Source organism: Protopterus annectens, chromosome 1.part2 (genome assembly GCF_019279795.1).
Source record: "Protopterus annectens isolate FY-2018-M chromosome 1.part2, PAN1.0, whole genome shotgun sequence".
Lineage (NCBI taxonomy): Eukaryota > Metazoa > Chordata > Ceratodontiformes > Protopteridae > Protopterus > Protopterus annectens.
This window is the reverse complement of record NC_056727.1, coordinates 467,346,745-467,371,955: the sequence shown is the minus strand read 5'-3', so window position 1 is coordinate 467,371,955 and position 25,211 is coordinate 467,346,745. Positions and strand designations below refer to the sequence as shown.

At 43.7% G+C, this 25,211-nt stretch overlaps 1 protein-coding gene across 1 annotated transcript in view; it reads right to left on the bottom strand.

Annotated features, from left to right (window-relative positions):
• Positions 1-25,211, bottom strand: part of CFAP61 (cilia and flagella associated protein 61) — a 4,145,169-nt gene that overhangs the window by 1,815,594 nt on the left and 2,304,364 nt on the right. The window contains exon 17 of the mRNA XM_044057082.1: positions 7,845-7,973. Within this exon, the coding sequence (XP_043913017.1) occupies positions 7,845-7,973 (129 nt within the window). The remainder of the gene's footprint in view (positions 1-7,844; positions 7,974-25,211) is intronic.

Here is a 25,211-nt window from a genome sequence, read left to right as displayed (position 1 = left end):
ATCATTCCATCTATTCTATGGGATTTGTTTGGTTTGTTTAACTAGAGATTTCTTTAAAATAATTATATGGGTTCTGTAAGTTTTTCTTTAATATTCATTGAGAGCTTTATAAGGAATTCTTTTATTAATGTTTTTCAGAACTTATGTTTAAAATGTCAGAATCACTCATTTCCTGATTTAGTGATTTATAATGTTTTTGAAATTATATCTGTTCTGATTTTATAATTTTGAGATTTCTTAGACTCTGTTACTTTTGGTATGTATTTTGTTCTTTTAATGAGATTGTGCATACTCCTGGATGACATCAAGAAGTTTTAGGCTTTTTTTCTAGAGCTAGTGCTGCTTTATGTACTAGGAGATCTTAATATTGCTTATTTAGAGAGACAATCTCTTGTAAACAGATTAGCATTTAAAGATTAAATTAAACTAAATATAATTTATTCTTTATATCTAAAATATCATTATCCCATTTATTTTTTTGCTTAGATCAGACTAATGATCTACTATAAACATAACATTTAAAAGCATCCCAAACATACCTCTCAACCTGGAAACATCAAAAATCTGGACAAGGGCCATGAAAAATAGGTACAAATCTGTACGCTGATTTACATCTTATTTGCATACATAATTACGTAACCCCACCCACTCCGATGGGATTGCAGGATACCAACTTTCCAACACAAAGTGAAGAACAGACAACCAAAATATGGCACCAGAGTGCCCCTGCAGCCATTCCAATGTCCCATTACCTGGCTATTTTACCCCATTTACCATAAACACTAATGTGTGCATACTGCTTTACTTTTACAATGATTATTTGGATTTTATTTTTACATTTTGCAGCACATTAATGCACAAACACCAACAGATATCGATTAAACAAAGCAATACTGGCTCACAATGAAAGTAGACCTAGCATTAAAACTTTTCTGCCCTTGAAACTCACATTCATTGAAACAGCATTGAAACTTGCACCACATCCAAAGAAAATGCAGGTGGCCAGCGGTGGATAAAGATTACCTTTGGGCTGTTTTCAAATCATTGGCCACTTGCACACAGAACAAGAAACATACATGTGTTCTTTTCTTTGATACACCTACCTGAACATTTTTCCAGTAGGCTGTACTGTAGGCAATGAAAGAAAATGCATGAACCAATAATTACAGAAATGTCCAATTCAGAACATTTCCATCATAAAAGTCTACTTCAACACCCAAACTATAAACAGAATGACAGTAGTGTAAGTCATAGGCATCTTGCACAACTTCTCACTCAGTTTTTTTTTTTTGGTGGGGGGGGGGCAAAAGGTAAAACACCAGGGACACATTTTAAATATTGCTTGTATAATTTTGGAAAGTTGCTAGAATATGTTGTAGTACCACCATGCAAGTTACTGGGAAGTCTTGAACCCATAACACTATACACTACAGTCAGTGCAACATACCACTATGCTAAATCAGCAGTTTAATCTAAACATTAGTTTCTGACGAAGTTTTTACGAACAACGACTATTAAACTGTGACTACATTAAAAAACATTCCTGGGTGTCCTGCTCTTGCATCTTTTTGGTGCTGTTTTGGTTTATCAGTTTATTGTGCACCTTTGCCTGGTTTGGCTGTGTTTGAGTTCTCATTAAACGTAGTTACTGACCAAACAAAAGTGACAGGATAAAATACAAACAAAAGTATCACATACACTGCTCAAACATTTAAAGATTCAGCTAACCTCAATGACTGTGCGTGTACAGGTGCGTATGTATATACTTGTTTGCATTTTAGTTATTTTACATTTGTCAACTAGTTAGGAAGGCTGATCAAAGAATCATTTGCAGCACGTAGCAAAGACACAGTGTTCACATATAAATGGCAATATTTGATTTTGGCCATTTTAGTAGTAGACATTTTTATACAGTGCAGCTAAATAAACATAAACACTAAAGAAAGATATAAGGATTATTTGCAATATTAAGCGTACAAACATTGTTTTTACTTCCTATTGAGCAACAATCACTAAACAATTGAAAAATGTAGTATTTATAAGTAGATAACAATATACAGTTTGTGTTAGTCAGTAGCATTACTAGAATAACAGTTTGTAACATTCACCTCAGAAGGGTATCAGTTCATGTGTAGCACAACACTCATACTAAGTTAAATAGGGCTTGCTTGAATAGAATAGCACTCATACTATGCTAACCAGGAAATCAGTAGAATTTGAACATCTTTAACTGGTATGTAGTACACAGAGCACTGTGATTACACACACACCCTTTGTTCCTTACCTAAAGCAAGGTCCCGGCGGCAGCAGATTTAAAGTCAGTTTCTGTCCTTGCAAAGCATTCTTCCAAAGTCACAGACAGTTTCTATCTGCAGAAGAAGCTAAGTGGTTTCTGGATGCAAAGCAGTTTAAAGCAAAGTCCCGATTCCCGAACTAAGCATCCAACCAAAGCAAAGTCCGCTTCTTTCAAATTCACTTCCAGCCTGCTCGCACCAGCCGGAAATCATGACGTGAGCTCCTTGAGCTCAATTCCGACTGGCTGGTAGTGCTGATGGAGCTGACGTCACCGTGCACAGGATGATGCCAGCTCTGACAGCGCAAAAAATAAAAAAATAAAAAAAAAAACAAAAGCAAAAAAATCGGAAATGAAGGGGTGCCACTCGGGAATTGTGGCACCCCTTCATTTGGACCCCAAAACTCTGTAAAATCCGAGTAATTCGGGACGGTTGGGAGGTATGATCCCAAATCATTATTCTATTCAAATCTTTCATACTGTTTGCTGTCAAAAGTTGACCAAATCCTTTCAAATACCATGTTTTAAATTCTTATAGATTAGTTATGTCTGACAGAATTATATTAAGGGTGGATTGTTAAAGTTGTAATTGTAAAGCAATTAATTATATTGGATGTTTATGAGAATATTTCATTTTAACTTAGGTGGAAAGAATCATACTTTTAGGTAACTGTCTATTTTTGTAAACATGTGATGAGTTAATAAAAATATTAAAAAAATAAATATGGTGCTTACCACATGCTAAAATATTTAATGACTTAAATATTAGGGATTAGGCAGACTGAATTTTCTTATACTAGAATCTAGTATTAGGCAGTGCAGTGGAGCAGCAGTTAGCATTGTCACCTTACAGCAAAAAGTTTTCCAGTTCAATTCTCAGCTGGGATGCCTTGTGTGTGGAGTCTGCATGTCCTCCCTGCATTCACATGGGTTTCCTCTGGGTGCTCCAGTTTCCTCCCACATTCCAAAGACATGCATCTGGAGCATTTCTCCCTGGGCCTCCACTGAAAATGGGCTCTGTCCCAGTTGGACTTTCCCAGTAAACAAATTTTAAATAAATAAATAAAAATAAACAAACTATTTTATCATTATTTTTAGAAGAAAGACATTTGTTGAAAAAAAAAAACACTTCTAACAGCCTGCCCTCTTCTATAGCTAGGCTAGGGCATGCTGATAGGGGATCAGAATTAAAACACTCTATTACCATTCTCACCTATGTTTGCTTTGAGAAGCCTACAATGGACGTTACCCTCCTTTTGTCATAAGCGAGCAATTGTCCCAATGTAGCTACTGTAATGTACATCAATGCCCTAGCAATTTACATTATTTATAGCCTGTGGAATTTCAGTTGTACTGGTACACAGTCACTGCTTTGACTTGTTCTTGTAGCCTTATGTATGTAGTGCAAACTAAAAGATTAAAAAGAGCACCTGAGGGGTATTATTAGGGTCAAAATTAATAGTCATGGTGCAACAGAGTTTATGAAATGTCATACCAGTACTTCATCAGATTTAAAAACTTCTGTTTTACTATGTTTCTCCTAAAATACATGCTGAATGAAAAGGTAAGCATGTTTTAAAATAAGAAAGAACCTTGCAATTTAAAACTAGAATTGAGGTGGAAGGTTCTTTTGGGATCTTCCCTTAGGTTCTCCTTGCCTTGATGATGCATGCATTTCCTTGTGGTTGTTAATTTTAAGGGGTGGTGCTGCGGTAGCGTTGTCGCCTCACAGTAAGACATTGTCCTGTTCGATTCTCAGCTAGAGCGTCTTCTGTGTGGAGACATGCGTGAATGGGCATACCTTCGTTGAAGGTTGTGCGTCAGGGCCGGCAACTTGGCATGTAAAAATCTACTGCCAATCATTAGCGGACCGGAGTTCCGCTGTGGCGACCCCTAACTGGGAAAAGCCGAAAGACACAAAATATAATAGATGCAATTCTACCATGTGGAACAACATTTTCAGACATGTTACAATTTTGATTTTTATGGATTATTTTTAAATGCAGTTTTCCCAATGAGCAATTGCACCTCGATTCGGTTTTATTGTAGATGGAGGTACACTACATTTTTTTCTTTAGAGTCTTTAATTCCAACAGGTTTAAATTATGAGCTGAATTTTAAATTTGTTAGAAAGTGTGGATCTATCCAGTTACTTTTGACATTATTTTGTGTCATCAAAAATCAGTAACCTGATTTGCTCATTCTCTTTGGCTGTCTGATGTTGATTAGTTAAGCACTTTTTACAGCTCATATATGCGCATGCTTAGAATTTTGTATTAGAAACCTTGATGGCATTCAGCCAAGGCACTAGTTGTCTTTTAATTACTACAATAAAAGCCAAGTTTTATCAAGTTTCTCTGACTCCCACAGTATTTCAGTTTTTTGAGTGAATTGGCTAATACTGCTCAGGACATGTCAGGGGACTAATGTACTTGGGAGTGCTGAACCTGAAAGGGACAGAAGGAACAGGGCAGGACATGATGCAGTCCTGCTGGAGGGGTACAGCCTGTTAGGATAGGACATACTGCAGTACTGCTAGGGCACTCAACTTTACAGGGCAGAGAGACAGGGCAAAACGGGTTGCAGACCTACCGGTGGGGGTGTCTCATCCTGACTGAACACAGAGAAAATGGTCAGCCCTAGTAATTGCCATCTTACTCAAAATCTCAGATTTCCCATGTTTTTAGTTATGAGAAAGTTAAGTTTCACTTGCTTCAACTGTAATCTCAATTTCTTTGTCCTCTGTGTGTCCTTAAGGCAAATTCTTCAACTGTTTGGACAAGAATACATAAATAGAGCTTTCACCCAGTGCTGTGTTCTTTGTTCTCTGTGTTGGTTTGAATGATCTTAATCTACACTGCAGTCTATTGTAGCTATTTCTCAAATCTGTTATTTTGCCACCATCTGAAGTATGGAAGCAAAACATTACTTAAAACAACAAACACTGCTGCTCTGGAGACTGCTATGTATGGTGTTTGCCTGTGTGGAACTAAAAATGCAATTCAAAGTACCAGATCAATTGTTAGGAGCCCATGTGGTTGATGTCTGATATCTGGTCAGGAAAAAAACTGCATTACTACAGCAAGATTCTGTAAGGAGCTGAGAATGTCTGGGTAATAACCATGCTGACAGTACTGACAATTGCATTGTGTGGCTAATAACTGTGCTAGTACAGAATACCTGGGTACTGCTTCTCAAATCCTAAACTGAAGTAAATTATTTTTTGTCACTTTTTTCCCCAGATATTGATAAAAAACCTCTTTTGATCAGTAGCCAGCCAGTGCCATTTTTTTCCTCTGGTTATATGCATTCTTTGACCTGCTGCTTGTAGACAGATGCTATATGAATTGTCATATAGCATGAAATTGGCACATAACTCATTTATCATTGACTTTTACTTTTTGACAGATAGAGTTTCTTGCCCATGGTGACAGGAGACAGCTGGCAGCCTATGGTCCTTGGTGTCTGTTTAAAATGCACTGTATGAGAAACTGCAAATCTGATAGTTACCTCTTTCAAGGTGTTAGGATAGTGTGATGCCATGGCTTAAACAAATATTTAACTAAACAAGTAATAGAAAAAATAGAGCAAAATCTTAACTGCAGCCCATTTCCAGCTATGACAGGACTGCCAACATTAAAGAAAATAAAATGAGTCATTTGATTTTTAACTAGGAAGGCCTGCTGACAACTGAGCTAGTAAAAATGTGACTTTCTTGATGCTTCACATGGTGCCAAGGGAACAGAAGGAGTTCAGGATAGGTCTCCTAGATTCATAGATTCATCGATTAGTACTAGGCTAACTGCCACTGTGGGCCATTTTAAGCCTAGCCAATTACCCCATGTAAGAATAAAATCCTGCACCTTGTGTCTGTAAGGTAAACACCTTAACCATTATGCCAACCTCCCCTTTCTCCAGTTTTGTACAGTTATTTGCTTTAGGTGGATGTGATTTTTTTTTCAATCTGATTGGTATGTATTACATGGAGTAGCTTCCATTGTGGTGTTTCTTATTATTATATGGTTTCCTGTTCATATCATCGTAACCAAAATTCTGCTGAAAGAAAATAAATATGCAATTTTCATTTTTTAACAGTGAAACATAATTATAGAGCATGTGGTAAGGTCAGTGCTCTTTCTGTATCCACAGACACACAAACACCTCTCTCTATATATACATATCTATCTATAATATATATCTATCTCTCGAGAGAGAGAGAGAGACAGACACACATGCACCCATACATGTATATATGTATGTACATACCTATATCATGTGTATATCACCTCTGATTGACTATACATAAAATAGCAATCACATTAGTGAAAGAAACATAGAAAAGCACCCATCAATGAAAACAATAAACACTGAAACATAAATAAGTGAATTAAAAAAAACTTCCCATCAGTAAAATCAATTAACAAAAAAACTACTTACAAAAGTTTTTGGATGGGGACAAGCCCTCCAAACCCAAATAACTTAAATATATTAACTCCACAACTGAAAGAATGGAATCACTACCAGTACACATTCAACACCACAATGGCAGCTACTCCAAGTAATGCATACCAACCAGACTGAAAAATAAAAAAATCCCATCCACATAAAGCAAATAACTGTATAACACTACACAACAGCAATCACTAAGCTTTTAAACATACACCGCTACACTTACCATATGTTCATCATACTTAGTGATTGTGCTTTTCTGACATTGCGCAACTGTATTTCATTCAGTTATACAAACATAAAAATCCTTTGCACAAAACAGTGTTCACTTTACTTGGACACACACACACACACACACACACGCACACACACACACACACACACACACACACACACACACACACACACACACACACATGCAAGCACACATATATGGATATATATCTATATTTGTATCCATATCTATCTTTACAGATAGCAGATATGTATCTATATGTAGGAGTGAGTATTTATATGTATATGCATGCACAATTTTCAGTTAATTGCTAGTGCATTTCATGTTGTTATTTTTAAGTTTATTAAATCAAACAAAAAAGTATGATACCTGTGGTCAGAACTACACCCAGTGAACAATCATTTTAACTGCATTATTTCATGCACTGAATCTGTGCTACAGTATTTTTGATACTGACATTTGAGATTTTGCAGATGAACTCAGAATTAAAATCTATGTACTAGAATTATACACAGTTATGGACAGAGAAAATATCACTGTTCCATTTTATAGGCATATTGTAGAATCATTCTATAAAAAAATGCCTATAACCACTGTTTTAAAACAAAAGTGCTTAAAATCTGAATGTATATCAGTAATCTCAGCATTTAATTGGATTGCAGAGACCATAATTATGTAATCCCATTATTTTAAATTACATGTTGTAGTGGGGTATTGTATCATAAAAACTTAAGCCTGTGAGGGCATGAATGCCTGGTTTGCAGTAATTAAGAAGTAGTCTGTTCATTCTTGTAATGCCAATCCATCTGTGAAGCCTGATACTAACTGGCAAAATGCCTGCAACCTACTGCTATGTCTGCTACCCACCTGATCCTCACAGACCCGCCTTGATGGAGCATTTATACCAAGCTCTTTCAATGGATAGGCAATCTGTCGTCTTGGCCGCACCGGCACCATGTAATGAAGGGCAGATGTCAGGGAATGGGCACAGGGGCTCTGAAAGTGAATACAAAATTAATGTTTAAGACATGAGATTATCAAATAGAAATGAAGAAATGCCTCACACATGTCTTACAAATGTAACTTTCTTAAAGCTAGTGGCTAATTTAGTGCATATAAGAGAAAACTAATAATTTGCAAATAAACAAACAGGCACTTAGAGCAAAGGAATGAATAGCAGATAATGCCTGACACTAATGAAGATAATTATGACAGTAATTAGAGTACCATCTCTGTGGGAATTACTGAAAAGCAAGTGTTTTAATATTATGCCTACTGACATCTATATAAAAATCTCATGTTTTTTCAACAACATGTATAACTTGGTTAAAAAAAATCCACTGCAAAATAAAATGTTATAATTTTAAATTAGTTATGCTTACCATTAGTCTAGGAAAAATAAAATAAAATAAAATAGTATAGTGAATGAAAACAGAAGAGAGAGGTAAGGTCAACAGACCCAGAAATGATTGAAAAGGGGAAGAGTCATATTTTGTATATAATTAACTCAGATTCTGTAAAATAATTAACAATAACAGTCTGAAAAGAATCCTTATGGACTGCTCACAGAGTCAGGCAGAGAAACAAATAATAATTCAAAGCAGATAATATTCTGAAACAGCCAGCATTAGGCTACAAATTGTGTAACCAGTCAGCTTACCAGTAGTTAGTGTCACATATTTTTACTAATGTTAACACGTCATAAAGTAATTTAATGGCATATGCAAAAAATACTAGAAGAATGGATTTTAGAAAATGATGTAGATGTGTGTGTATCTGTGTGTACTGATAATACAATAAAGGCTGTAATAAAGGTATATTTATCATTATGGTACATTCAGTATATGTTCTTTATTATCTGCACTCTTGTTGCAACATCAAAAGTTTAAAATATATCTTTTCTGCATTATCACAAGTGCATCAACTTCATCAGCCCATTCTCAAAAATACTAAAATTTCTGCTGAACCTAATATAGGGCAGGATTCACGAAGCCTCCGTGTAAGAGTTATAACTCTTACACGGAGGCTGCAGTTAAATGGAGTGATGTCAGCATGCTCTGCATATTCATGAGAGCATGCTGAATCACACCTAAGTCTAACACGGTCCATGTAAGACATGTGGGGGCGTGTCCGTAGGCTGAGCCCTGCAAGCGGACACGCCCCCAGAAGTGTAAAAGTGCCCAAAGTAGACACCCACAACAGAGTCCACGGAAATGTGAATAAACACAACACAACACATGCCCCCACAGACTATGAACATAAAATATATATAAATGAACATGTTATATATTTTTTTAAAATTGTAAAGATGTTTAACCGTGAGTGCGCTCGTTTGCGCGGGCATGCCTGTAGCGCAGCTACAGTTAGCAGTCAATGGCAAAGCATATAAGAACTAAATATGCAAAATAAGCCAGGAAGCAATAGTGTAGCAGTAGAGATGTTGGCTGCAGAGCAGGCATTCATGGTTCGAGCCCCCACAACACCATTTTTTTTTTTTTTTGCAAAATAAGCAGGAAACAAGTCCCTGACAAATATGTACACATAAAACCACAATATATGTAAATTGTAATGAAATAGCCCATTTATATTGAAGAAATGTGAGGTAACAAAAGACTAAAAAATGCCAGATGTGCCCATAGCTGAGCTACAGTTTAACAGGGTGAGTGCATGTGCCCGTAGATGAGCAGTGGTTTAACTGGTGCAAAATGAGTGCCCGTAGCTGAGCATAGGTTTACCACGCTAAATATATGTGCCCCTAACTGAACTGAGCGTAATATGCATGCCGATAGCCAAATGAGGCTTAAACCAGCATACCGCGCAAACAAGCTAACCGACGGGCAACGTTGAGCAAGCCGTATCAAAACTGCCTTTACACAGACACACCCCTCAGCATGTCTAGACAGTCATGAAAAATAAAAAGCAGTGGTCAGGTTCGAACCCAGGATACTATACACCATAGTCAAGGTACAGAACCACTAAGCCATGACAGCAGTACCTAGAAATGCAATAATAGCTAATATATAGGAATGAATACAAACTACAGCATGACAATGCAGGTTTACTGAAGTTGATACAATTCCAAAATGGCCAATCACAGATATGTGCGGGAAAAACGGACTATATAAGCCCCATAGGTGGGAATACACAGCATAAACGATTGTAGAACAGACCTGCAGGCAGAATGTCAGGTGTAGGAGAGGGTAGTTGCTTTCGAGTGCAGAGGTGGGGTGTTGAGGAGTCCAGGTACATGGCCTGGCTCCTAGTCCACAATCATGAGGCCCAACTCATGCAGGGCCAGGTCCTCTGGGGAGCGTACAGGGCTGAGGCGTGGAACCGGTTGGCTCATGAACTCACCAGTGCCACAGGGATTCCAAGGACAGGTGAGCAGGTCCGTCACCACCATGCAGACCTGAAGAGACGCAAGCAGGACCAACTGAACCTTTGGATCCAGGAGGCCCGGCAATCACCCAACGCCCCACCACTGAGTAAGTAACAATTAATTATGTATGTAAAAAGTTAAACTAGCTGAAATTATGGAGATGTGTATTCCAATATTACTTCATTTATATTACAGCTGCAGGTGTCCATTCTGCGAACCGCAGAGCCTATGGCGATAGGCCAGTGCGGTTGCGCCACCCGGCAGGTCAGTAATCCACTACCACTAACTGTAAAGAAATATAAAAGTATGACAGTCAGCAAAAGAGTGCAGTGTAGCCAGTAAGGAATAGAATCTGCAAGTAACAGTGTGAAAGTGTATGCAAGTACTGCTTGATTACAAGAGTTCCCAGCCTGTAAGTGTAAACTAAACATGAAACTGTCCAACATATATTCAGAAATAAAAATGCCCTGCCTGTAAGAAAATAGTACACAACCTGCAGCAGGATGTAAAGTATAGCTGCAGAAGATGATGAAATCACATGTGTGAAATATATCCCTGTGGAAATACTGAAACATGACAGAAGTGAGACTGCTGGAAAGTATTGTAATAACTACTGTTAAAACATGTAAATAAAGCCTAGAAGTACCATCCTGAATAGTAACATGAAAGCAAGTGAGAGAGTGTGAGAGAGTGTCATGGATCCAGCAATGCAGTAGTAATAACCCCTGAATAAAGTACGCTGCAGTCAAGACAGAATGAAATGCATGTGAGACTCAGAACCAAACAGCAAAATCTGTTCAAAGTGTTGCTGCATGTGGAATGTGTATCCCAAAATCTGGATATGTTGCTCCCAGTCTGAAATACGCAGATAGGATGATTGTCTGATATACCAAACATCCACACTTGTCTACAGGTATATAAAGCAAAAGGAGCAGGATGATGTATCTGAACAAAGCTTGATATGAATGTGTATGAAGAACACTAAAATGTATATTGATGTTGCAGTAACAGTCCTATCAGCAAGGTGAAGTAGTTAACATATAGGACACTGTAGTTAGAACAGTAGTGTGTATATAACTGTAGCTATTAGAAATGTACAGCATATGTATTGGTATTGAAGGTGTTAATATTACCTTATTTACCCCACCCTATAACCACCTATAACCCATTCCACGTGAAAATGGTATGTGCAATCACAATTAACACCCCTGGACGTTTGTCCTGTTGGGTCATATATATTTGCATGTCTGTTGATGCATCTGCCCTGTTCATACACCCACACCTGATGGCCTGTTGCCATCAATTAACCCTGCATGTTGTTGGACTGTGTATTTCTGTTCAAATTATGCATGTGTTATGCACGCTGTTCAATGGTGTGAATATCTGGGTGTTTGGTTAATGGGAATACTAATGCATGCTGTTACAACTAACTGTGAATGGTATTATATGTCACTAACCCAAACTGTCATGACATAATGCAAAACATAGAGCGACAGGGAAGGCGGGTTCCAGCGGACCCACCTCTCCCACCTCAGCTGGCGAGTGCACCTGGCACTAGTGCCGAGTCCGGACCCTCCTCCGGTGGCCCTGTGCCACCTGCAGGTGGAAGCGCTGGGGATGGGGCTCGCCCCTCTGCAAGTGTGGCCGGAGGAGATCCACCTCTCACCCTCCGTAGCGTCCGGACTGTGGTGCGTGGGAGATTCGGGACTCTGTCCTGAGCCCCTACGCCAGCTCGAGGCACGGGTGGCGCAACTAACGGGCATGCCCGTTGCCCGCCTACACAGCCCCCAGCACAGCCCGTCCTGGGCAGTGAAGGAACAGTGGCAACTGCCTATGGGTGGGGATATCAGTTCCACTGTTGCCATCTGTGGGCTCATGGGCTCTGGACATCCCAACCTCCGTCCCCGTCAATTGTGTAACCCCCCCCACACGTGTCATACACCGCCCCTGTATGCGTCTTGTTTGTCTTGTCTGTTTACCTACCCAGCCTACCTCCCCAGCTGAACCGACCTCCTTCACCTGACATACCACTCTTACCTGAAAAAAAAAAAAAAAAAAAGGGCACTCTGTACCCACAAAAAAATTACGCCCCATACATAGCTGCCCATTCCGCTCACATGTCCACTGGACATGGAACCTATCAATTACAATTGACTGTACAACAAGTATTATTGTTGTCCTGACACCTCTCCCAGGGGTGGAAGGTTTCAAATGTCACACCAAATCACATGCATATGCACAGCTGTTGCTGCAGAAGAAATGGGCAGCTATGGGCCTTACCTACATCCCTCCTGCACATCCCAAGCTTGTTTCCCTACTGTCTTACCCTCTTTGTGACCCCTTTATCACCACTTTCCTGTCTCCCCATTTTCTTTTCTTTCAAAGAAAATAGCGGTGTGCGCAGAGTAAGCACTGTTAAGCGGTTGTAACGGTGTGCGTGGAGCTAACCGCCAGTGCGCATGCGTGAGCTCGCGCAAACCAGCGCTAGCCCGTTACAACTGCTTAAAAGTGCCTTAGTCACTGTGATTGACAGGTCCTGTACTCAGTTCAAAAGAAAAATAAACTCCCACACCCAGGACCTTGGAAACACTAGTCTGTACAACCTACCACTAAGCCATGACTCTTATACAAACACATTGTGCTAAAATAAATATAACATGTAAAAGTAGGGATGAATGTAAAGGGAATATAGGATGTGTAGTACACAAAGCATGCCATTTAAAATAAATGTCACAAACAATGGATATCCATAATAGTAGTGTGTGAAAAGAAACAGCCATGCTAGTTGGCAGCCTGTAGATAATAAGGTCAGTTAAAGTACATAGATATATGCATGCATATGTACATATATATATATATATATATATATATATATATATATATATATATATATATATATATATATATATATATATATATATATATATATATATATCTAGATATACTTGTAGGAGTCAATGTGCATACACACTTGCTACAGGGAACATGAAAGAGGAATGGAGAACTGTGAATATACAACACAGCCTGAAGCATGAGAGAGATACTAACATTTACAGTCACAGAACACTGTCCACAGCATACCAGCATGGTCCCCGCCCACACAATCTGAAAGGGCAATGCCTATCACACATACCCTTTTATAGCACTGACCTGAAATCACAGTGAGAACAGCAATCAGTACACAACTGGCTGTATGCAATTAGCAAATGCTGGCCTTCAATTGGTGCAGAGGCCATCACATTGACCTACGCAAATACCTACAAAAGCATCCAGTGCTAACACTCCCCACATGCAAGAAATTAATTGCATTGTCTGTAAGCAGACAGAGAGGCGAGAAGTGGAAGAGAGAGAGAGAGAGAGAGAGAACCAAAATAAAAAAAAAACACACTGTGACTCTCCCTACCCTGAAGCTGTCAGCAGTGACAGTAATAGCAGCAGCAAGCAGAAGCTGTGGAACGCAACCAGCTGCGACATACAGAGGTAATGCAAAGTAGCAGATTAACAGTGTGCATACTGTGAACCCTCCAAATGTGTCATAGGTCTGTATCCATAGGTATGTCCATGTGATATGTTGTGTGTACGTAGTTCCAACAAAAGGGGATGACCACACATCACATGTCAAGCAGTCATAGGCCAGGATCCTGGTAGCATGTGTCTGTGCGTTGGCCTAGCAATGGCTGTAGTGACTGCTTTGAAATGTCATCCAGGCCCCAAGCCAGGATCAGCACATCCCAAAGGCACACTGGCTGGGAACAAGTGTCTGCAGGTACCTGATGTCACTGCACATGCATCCCATACCGCAGTACCCCATACCGTAGCAGACCAGGCCCATTATGCATATGATGTGGTAATTCCCAGGGTCAGTCGAGGTGTCCCCTTAGTGTTGTGGGACCACTGCTGCTGTATGCCACTGTCCAGGTACATATCCTGTAGCACGGCCAAGATACACCATCAGTGTTACATGCGGTGGTATGTCCCCTCAGAGTGCTGGTAGCACACATCCAGGGGGACCACGAGGACACAGTGATGCTGTGTGTTCTCCTCTGGTGAGGGCGGCCCTCACCTGGACATGTGCGATGATAGGGAGGTTACACCCAGCTGTGATAAATATCCAAAAGGTGAGGGAGAGGGAGGGGGGATATGTGCACTGAACATGTCTGTAGGAATGTTGCCAATATGCGTGTGTTTGGTGAATGTTAAGTAGGTGTGGACTAACACAGAGCATATGCAAGGCATGTGGTCCGTATGTGTAACATAACTGAAGAAGGCCTTGTGGTCATCCACAGTGTTTGTGTCTATTACCCTCCCAGAGTAGGCTGTAGCTGTTGTTATGACGGACTGTAGCGTAGTACCAGTGTTGACCACAGATGCCTACCCTTAATGTGAATGTGCTCTGTCCTGCAGTAGCCCCCTGCTATTGTTATACAATCTGCCTCTGTCTAGGGTCCACTGGACAGGATGCCTAACCGTTGTGCATAGGGTCTGGGTTAGACATGTGTGTGCAAGTGTCATGCAATCTGCAGCATGTCTGTGGTAAGCATTTGCAAAGGGGTCAGCAGTGTGGCCTGTGGCTTCCACTGGCCCAGTGTGCTGCATGGATACCATCCCAGTCCCAGCAATGGAATAACTGTCTAACCACATACATATCAATGTAGTCTACTGTACTGGTGGTGGGATATGTATATCCAGGCCGTGTAACGTCTGTCCACATCAGAGTAGTGGACGGTGTCCCACATACAGTACCTTGGCATGGACCCCCAGAGTGAGGTTGTGCATAGCACCTGTCAGTGTGTGCTGACCGATGGGGCATGCTACTATGTAGTGTGGAATGTGGCAGGTATTGTTGCATAGGTATTGTCTGAGCACTGATATCTGGCCATGTACCTGTGTATCCACCACGGCACACACACATGCAACATATGGGAGTAGTAGTATATCACTACACATGCATAACATGTATAGTATGTGTGCCATACATTGCTGACATGGTCTGCTGATATCCTGTCTGTGTTCTCTTCCAGGGAGATGGCGCGACAGCGTAACCCCACCTACTCCATTGCGGAGGATGAGGAGATCCACCAGAGCCTGGTGCGGGAGTATGACATCCTGTTTTCCCGCACCAGTCAGAACCAGCAGGAGAGGGCTGCACTGTGGCATGACCTGGTCCGTAGGGTAAATGAAATTGGCACGCATAACAGGACATATGAGCAGGTACGACATCACTGCAGTGATTTAATCTGAAGTGTCTGGCAGCGTGCAGCAGATATCCACAGGCAACAGGTCGCCACAGGAGGTGGGGTGGCCACACATCCCCCCCTCACCAGACTGGAGGGGCTACTCCTAAGTATTGTGGCTCCAGCCCCGGAACACCAACAGCAGTACACCTGTATTATGATGGAGGCTGGTTCCACACAGCAGCACGACATGGAGCGTGCAGGTAATATGCCATATGTACACCTGACTGTTCTGTACACTGTATCATATGCAATATGAATGGGACAGATGTGCCCACTAACATTAATCTCATCATTTCTGCAGGTCCCTCCAGGGTTACAGAGAGACAGGCCACCCATGCTGGTGAGTGTGTTTAACATAACCTATAATAGTCCTGAAAATGCTAGTAACAGTAGTGTAACTCAGTAGTGCTCTGTGTGTATACTGCAGGGTGTGCATGTGTGCATGTGTGCAGGTGTGTCAGTACCCATGTGTGCATGTGTGCAGGTGTGCCTGTGTCCAAGTGTGCATGTGTGCCTGTGTCCACGTGTGCATGTGTGCATGTGTGCCTGTGTCCACGTGTGCATGTGTGCCTGTGTCCACGTGTGCATGTGTGCATGTGTGCCTGTGTCCATGTGTGCATGTGTGCATGTGCACATGTGTGCATGTGTGCATGTGTCCATGTGTGCATGTGTCCACGTGTGCATGTGTCCATGTGTGCATGTGTCCACGTGTGCATGTGTCCACGTGTGCATGTGTGCCCGTGTGCATGTGTCCATGTGTGCATGTGTGTATAAGTGCATCACTGGTAACAATGTCTGGAGAATGTAAACTGTGTTTCCTGTCTTCATCCCACAGGTTCTGGGGCTGCTCTGGTGACCTGCAGCAGGGAACCTGAATCCTGTGCCACGGCTACTGGTAATGATGATATATGTGTAATGGTACAGGATGGTGTGTCAGGGTCTGCCATTGGTCAGCCAATTGACAGTACACAGCTGTCAACCCCATCATTGCGCACAGTCATCCTGCCTATACATCCTATGTCACCATTGTCCCTAGGTGATGGATAGGATACAGCGGGCATAGACCAGGGTAATGTGGTACCTGTGGCACATGCGTCCCCACACAGCAGCCATGGGCAGGGTCCTCCGATGGTACCACACAGACAGTTGCCCATGGGTTCTCGTGGGAGCATCCGGGCGTACTGCCTCTGGCCGACGTGCCCAACGAGGTCTGTCAACCTCAGCGATGTTTCGGACTGTCATGCAGGCTCAGTCATGTATGGGAAGGTACACCAGACAGGGTCTGAGGGAGCTCAGAGCATGCCGCACAGCCATGACAGACAGTATGCGTGACATTGCGGATGCTATCCGTAACTTCACCGATGTCATAGACAGACGTTGTGGGGACATCTTACAGCAGTTCCACAACCAGATGTCCATGAGCCAGGGCAGTGGTGGGCGTCTGCGGCGTCGACGTGGCTGTATGCCGGCAGCGGCAGCAGCTGGCAGTCGGCACGGATGGCAACAGGCTTGCGCATGCCCCCATAGTGCCAGCAGCAGCCCCAGCAACGCTGGGTCTGTGCTGTCATCGGAACGCCCCAGGAGACCACGTGCGCGTGGCTCTGGACAGTCCCAACAGGGACATGTGTCCAGTCAACACACTCCCGCTTCTGATGACAGTACCCAGACAGGCATTGTACTGGATACGGTCCGTAGCACCCCTGCCAGGCACAGGTACCATGTCCGTGCACACAGACACTGATCTGTACGGCCTGCCAGGTGCAGTCTGTGGCTGTCCACAAACCCCTGTATATGGCAGCCATGAGGTGGAACTGTGTGCGTGCATACACACATGCAGAATGTCAACACTTAGGGCAACCACATACACGCACACACTGCAGCAACACTGGCCCACCCTGTACTGCTGCCCCTCACCAACACACATACACACACATGTCAATTGGTGGTATCAGTGGCTGACCCAGGCATACCTAATCCACACCCTGTGCATATGATGACACTGTGCCACCTCCTGCAGTCTCCAACATCATTGCGGAACAGGTAAACATGTTGCTGATGCACAGGGTGACTACATAGACGTGTATTAGTAGTATCATGTTGGTAACAGTACAGTGTGCTGCTATGACTGTGTGTACCCCAGCATGCCTGCTGTAGTAACTGTATGAATGTCATGAATTGTTATCTGCACCCATAGTACATACCAAAGCATAACAGCTGCACATAATTGCATGCCGGTGGTAAGGTTGTCAACAGATAGCCACATACATGGGTAGCACAGGGGGAATGCTAACGCAAGTAGTGATATGCAATGGTGGACATGTACAGTAATGGTGTCAAGATGCCCACAACAACTATGCCATGTGTATGTTCACGCATGTAGATATGTGTGCAGTACCAATGTTGTCCAGACCACAAATAAGTATGACATAATATCGGTTCCACCATGGCCATCTGTGCTGCGTATTCCTGGGTACATGTTGACAGTGCCTACATATATGCATTGTGAATTACTGTTATTGTTACCCCTTCTTCGTTGTATGATACAGTACTTCCAGCCCTGTGTACTGTAGCCTTGTTTGCATGCATGTTCGCCTGGGGTGCCCTGGAACACTGCTTACACCTGCAATGCAGGGTTACAGTGCTTCTGTAGACTGCTACTGACATCTGCATAGCGTACCATATGTATGTCAACCTTACACATGACAGAACGGCACTGGCTGTCCTGTACACATGTGAGTAGCCTGTGACACATTGCACACGTCTTACCCGGCATATACCCACGTGTGCAGACATATATGTCAGTGCTATGAGACAGAGGCAGTCCACCCACACATACACACCTTCAGTATGTTGTTCCCCATTGGCCCTATGTGTTGGTACTCACCATGGCAATCACACTACTAGGGTGGCATGTCCAAAGGTAACCTGTGAATCGCCTCTATGGTCCAGTCGTGGTTTATGTGGGTCATGTGTCATCGCCACAGCTGCCACATGTATGCAGTCAGCCATCACCCTTGGCCAGGTATATACAACACATGCGTGGGATGCCACCACACAGCCAGTCTGTGGACCGGTCTCTCTGAACCCTGTGATGCCATACCCTGTCAGGTGGCATGTCATACATACTACGTACAGGACAAACGTCAAACCTAATCCCTGCCGCTACTAATGATAATACCCCTGAAGATGTTCCTGATAGCTTTGACCAGTCCTTTACTGAGACAGTGCAGGCCCTAGCTTGTTAACTACCTCCTAGCTCCCCTGGTCCCGAAAGCAGCACCCCTAGAAAACTACTTGCGTCCAGCTGCCAACCGGTCGCCACTTCACTTCTCCGTACCTCGGTTGTAACAGTGGAACCCACTACACTGTGTGCGATCAACACCCTGCCGAGTACCTATCAAAACCAGATGATGCTATTGCTTACCCCGTCTCAAAGGTAATCAAAGGTACTATGTTAGAAACTAACTTTCCCACCATCTGTAAAATGTCATATGTAATCCCACTTCACACAGGAGGCAGCTCTACTGACGTCTCCACTGATAGGCCAATAGCTATACACTGTCCACTTGCAGAGGTTATGGTGACCTTCGTCATAGACAAGTCATGCACCGCCTAGTCCAACATCGCAGTATGGCAGACACTCAGCATGGCTTACGTTCCCATCACAGCACTCCGTCAGGCCTCCTAGCCTTTACTAACACCATAAGCCATACCTGCAACATCAATGATATATCCACAGCCCTCTGTTTGGATAACTCAAAGGCATACGATATGGTTTATCACAAACTTGGACTCTGCACCCTGCACAGACTGTCTAGATACTGGAGCCTTCCAATGGTGTCAATCCTACCTGCATGGTCAACAGCAGGCCGGCCTCTGGCAGACCAAACCCTCTAACCATCTACCAAACACCCTCAGAGTACCACAAGGCTCTATCCTAAGGCCCTTGCTGTCCTCCATCGTCATTACCGACCGTTATACTGTCATCCCAAACGCCAGCTGTATCCAATATGCTGCATACCCTACTCTGATCTGCCCAGCCACATCTCCAGTAGAGTTATGTTCAGCTACCCAGACCACCTGTAATACAATAGAAAACTGGCTTTGTGAACGTCGTCTGATCCTACATCCCAATCAAACTGGACTGCTGTTATTCCACAAACACGTAGGTCTACCACGTTCACCGTTACCATAACATCTACCGATGGCACAATACTCTACCCTGACCCATCTCAACAACTATTAGGTGTTATCATAGACAATAACCTCACATGTGACATACATGTTAACCAGATTAGCCAAGCCATCAATAGAAAGCTAGGGTCACTTTACAGAATTAAAGCCTTCCTAGCCCTCCAGCTAGAGGTGCCATAGCTTGCTCACACCGTGTTGCAGCCCTTCTGTATGCATCCCCTCTACTCTCACATATGAACAAGACTGTCCTTAACAAGCACTGGATTTGCTACAACCACATTGCCAGGTTTGCCACTGGCCCGCCTGGTAGGACGCATCATTGCATCAACCTAAATCAGCTTGGTTGGCTTGCAATACCCAGCCTAATACAGTATAACCAACTGATTATGGCCTATAAAATCCTGTATAATCCAGACAATACTCCTGCACTTAAATTACAATCACCCCCTATAACAATCCTAGACCACTTCCAGCCTCTAACATTGTACTGCTTCGGACTAGCGAGTCTATTAACACAGCTGGTGATTCTGTCTTTGCAAATCCTGTACATAGATCCTGGAACCCACTTCCAGCTGATATTACCCTAATGTCCACCTTAGGTCATTTAACAGTAGACCCAAACAACATTTGTCATGTAACTGGCTATGTCAGTGTATCAGGCCTGGCTAACTCGGATGTGTAACCTGTGTGAACCACTGTACTGTGTAAATACAATGTAATCCTGGCTTGTGCTCAGGTCTGACATTAACCTGTGGAACATGTTGGACCTGCTTACTTATGTAATCTCTGTACATAATCTGTTTGTACTATGTCATGCTAGTATTTCCTAATGCTGTATCTGCTACCCTCGTAGCTTGTCTCCACAGGCCTACCCTGGGAATGGACATGCATCCAGTTGGGATATCCCAATCAACATATGTAGGACCAATACGTAAATCGAAACATGATATTACAGTGACAACAATACCAGGCAGACATTGCCACACACTGACAGCATGCTGAACACACTGGGGCATACGTGGGGACTCAGACTAGCAGCCTGCCTGTGCATCACACACCTCCGCAGCTGGCACACAGACATATGTTCCGTCGGAACACAGCACATGCCACACATGGCACGCACATCCCCTGTACCGCACACCCACAGCCTGTAGGGCTACACAACACACCTGCTATAGACGTGTCAGGTACCTGTCATGTGTGCTGCACTGGGGTCCCGCTCAACAGGCTGTATCTGGTGAAGGGCACAGTGATATGACTCAGGGGCACTATGGTCCACCACAGCACACATGCATACAGGTCAGACAGAGGCATGGACAGATATGACTCACTCATTGACCATGCCAGTGTGGCTGCCTGGGACATACCTCCCTGGACTACGTGATAGGGAACATAGAATGGATCACTCAGCATTTGGCACAGGCCAGTATGAGTCTGATATTAGTTGCCAACATACTCTCCCCAGGTATTCTACCACTATATGTGGGAAGGCTGTTGTATGTCTGCATTATGCTCAGTCTCCACTGTCATTCATAGGGTATCCACTGGCTGTCAACGTGTGCTTACATGCTAGGGAAGCCACACTGCTGTTCACGGGTCATCTTGCACGTGACACACATGGCCCGATGTATACTGGCAAGGCTCCTTGGTACACACATACTGCCTTATGCTGCAGGACATGGTTTACATAGCGACCTCCATGGGTATCACACAGGTTAGGACACTGGCAGTGCTGCTACACAACTACAGCAGTGTACACCGGAGGATGCATGCACCGGACACTGCCCTCAGCACAGTGAACTGCAGTGTCTGTGCAGTACCAGATGCATGGGTCATGGCTCACAGGTGTTACCCATCACTGACAGGCTATGCCCCTTACCATGCCTGTCGTCCCCTACACATGTAACACACATGGATAGGGGTGTGGTATCCCAAGTCAACACAGATACACACACCTCCAGGTTGTTGGCACAGCACAAACCATCAGGGCCTACTCAGGTGCAGCTGACAGTGTGTCGGAATGCCATCTGGTTCATAGCATGGCACACACAACCCTCACATACACAGGAAGACCACCTATCCTCCATAACAACAGCGGCAATATGACAGTCCCATGAACTGTGTTTATAAGGCCATACTGCATCCAGCCGAACAATGTGTGTGAGCATTGCTGTAGCTACAACACTCTAGTTGACGGGTTCACAGCATGTGGTCACTGAAATGCAGTGGAATGACATGTTACCACTACCACAACAGATGGGAACATACAGCACCTGTACATTGACTACATGTACACTATATGGGCCAGACCAGATGTGTATCCCCTGCTGTAGGTCTTTCACCATAGACACCCACACTGTCTAGGGACATACCACGTGCGGACCCTGCACGGCAGGACACACAGTCATATTGGTATACATTTCTAATACCATTTATCCACACAAAGCATGTGTCAGACATGGTAACTACTGCAGGTCACAGGTATTTCTGTGTATGTGTCACACACATACATCATGTGTGCAATGCCATTGCTGGTTTAGGCAATGGCATGCATTGGTATGTACACACACCCACGCAAGGTCATACTGTGTGACACAACCACATGTGATAGTTGTGGGTTACCCAAACATACCTATCTGTACTCTGACGATGGCAATAGACACAGTAGCAGAGCACACTATTGGCATTACTAGCCAACTAGCCCTGTCTGGCTGTGCTGATAGTGTGGTGACATCCCCTGTGTTTACTGGTGGGGTATGCAGCATCTGGTGTATAGTATTATTTGCCCAAAGGATCTGTTCCCTCACACTTGCATTTACACACACCCTACTACCCCCACACACATGCAAACATGCCCTATGCAGGATTCATTCCCTACCTACCTATGTCATGACACGTGAGGGACGCATTAGCAAAGCGCACTGTTCGGTTTACTAGATAGTTCCTCGTCTCTGGATATACTTAGAGGGTGCTGACAACATCAGTACTTTGAAAGGGTAATGTGCATCAGGTAGTGTGATCACCTGATTGCCAAAACTAACATGTCTTTCATACGGACATGCACACACACACATGTATTAACAGGTTTCAAATTCCTACCTAATTACATTACGATACACAGGGGGAACACATTAGCAGAGCGCACTATTCGCATTACTGGGAGGCTTCCCTTCTCCTGCTGTACCTAAACGGTGCTGACATCATCTGTGTTAAGACAGGGACGTGTGCATCCTGTAGTGTGTTCTCCCATTTGGCAAAAGGAACATTTCCCCCATACATATCTGCACACATACAATCACCCCCCCCCCTCCAAACACACACACTTGGCATCTGCAGGATTCAAACCACTACGTAACTATGTTATGACACATGTGATGGATGCATTAGCAGAGCATGCTATTCGCATTACTGGGAGGCTTCCCTTCTCCTGCTGTACTTATAGGATGCTGACATCATCTGTGTTAAGCAAGGGGCGTGTGCATCCTGTAGTGTGTTCTCCCAGTTGGCTAAAGGAACATTTCCCTCTCACAGCCTTTCACACACACAAACCCCACTCACCCACACACATACACACACACTGAGCATTTGCATGATTCGAACACCTACCTAACTATATTATGACACTTGTGGGCGACGCATTAGCAGAGCGCACTATCCGAATTACTGGGCATCTGTTCTCCACCCGTAGTATTTCTAGGGTGCTGACATCTTCATTTCCACAGAGGTCTGTGGTTGTCGTACAACCTGTCAGGTGGGGGATAGCATGTATATGCATTTGCAGCCACCTACAGCAGGGTCAGGTGTGCACATCGCACTGGCAGGTTATGTTCCATACCATGCTTTGGGACCACAGGACCTGTAACACACAACACTACCAGTCCAGCACACCACACCCACATCCGGGACACACACCTAGCTTCCCTGGGAACAGTGCCAGGATATGCAGGTATTCACATACACCGTTCCAGTTGTTAACATCAGGTACAGGCATATTGTGTGTGTGACCTACTCAGGCCTCTACCACTATACCCTACCACCACTACAATTTGAGGGCCCATGTGCTATGGCAGTACCACACACCACAGCCACATGGGTTAATACATATTGCACCTGTCCATCTGCAACGTGGGTACCCACTGTTCCACACCGGAGGTAGAGAACCATTGTTGATAGCTGGCCATGTCCACCTTTCCCTGGACATCCATATCCCATCTCCACCCCCAGGCAAGGTTGTCACTGCACACAAACTGTGTTTAGTACATGCAGACTCTACACTTGTGTAGACTGGGGTGAATTACTTCAGAGGACCCATGCTGGAGGACTATACTGGCCACGCAGCATATTCCTTGACACCTGCATCCTATGAGCATGTGTACAGTTTGCATTGGTCATTCAGATATTGGAAAAGGCTCTTGCTACCCCCATAGTGCCTATGTTAGGCAGGGCTCAGATGATAAACCCACCTTCATAGGTACCACAAGGGATACAAAACTAAGAGCAATGCTACCCAACGCCAGATATCTGCACCTCCAGATGCGTGCACCCAAAACACTCCTTGGCATGGAAAACATCGATATCTGTGCAGTTACAGATGCTTGGTTCAGGGCTACTGAGAGCACACCAGCACTACCGGGTTTAACCCGGTTGATTTCTTTGAAACAGTCACCAAGGCCATTGATGAGGGGAAGGTGGTTCACACAGCCTACCTGGACCTTGCAGACGCCTTCACAACAATACCCCACTTGGGCATTCTAGAGAAGGTCACCAGCTGGAATATAAGGCCCTATGTCACTAGATGGATTGCACAGTGGCTCAAGGACAGATACCACATGGTTAGCATTGCTGGAGCCATGCCAGACCCCACAACAGTTACGGGTTGTGTCCCACAAGGCTCAGTCCTGCAGTCCTGGGACCCTCTTGTTTGGTATATATTTCTTGGAGGTACAGGCCAACACGGACGGACTGTGGCTGTCCAAATATGCAGATGACTGCAAACAGGCCACCATAATCGCCTCTTCAGCTGACACAAGCATCCTCCAAAGGGGCATCATAGCAACAGACAACTTATGCCAGAGCCATGGCCTTCTGCTGAACAGTGTTTAGAAAGGGGAATGTGCATCCTGCAGTCTGTTCACATAGTTGACAAAAGGGACCTTGTCCTCACACACACTACCCCCCTCAGACAAACACACACACTTGCCATTCACAGGATTCAAACCCCTGCCTAACTATGTTATGACACTTGAGACGGACGCATTAGCAGAGCGTGCTATTCGCATTACTGGGAGGTTTCTTTTCTCCTGCTGTACTTATTGGGTGCTGATGTCATCGGTGTTTAGAAGGGGAATGTGCATCCTGTAGTGTGTTGTCCTATTTGCCAAAAGGGACATTTCCCTCACACACACAAACACCCTCAGACAAGCA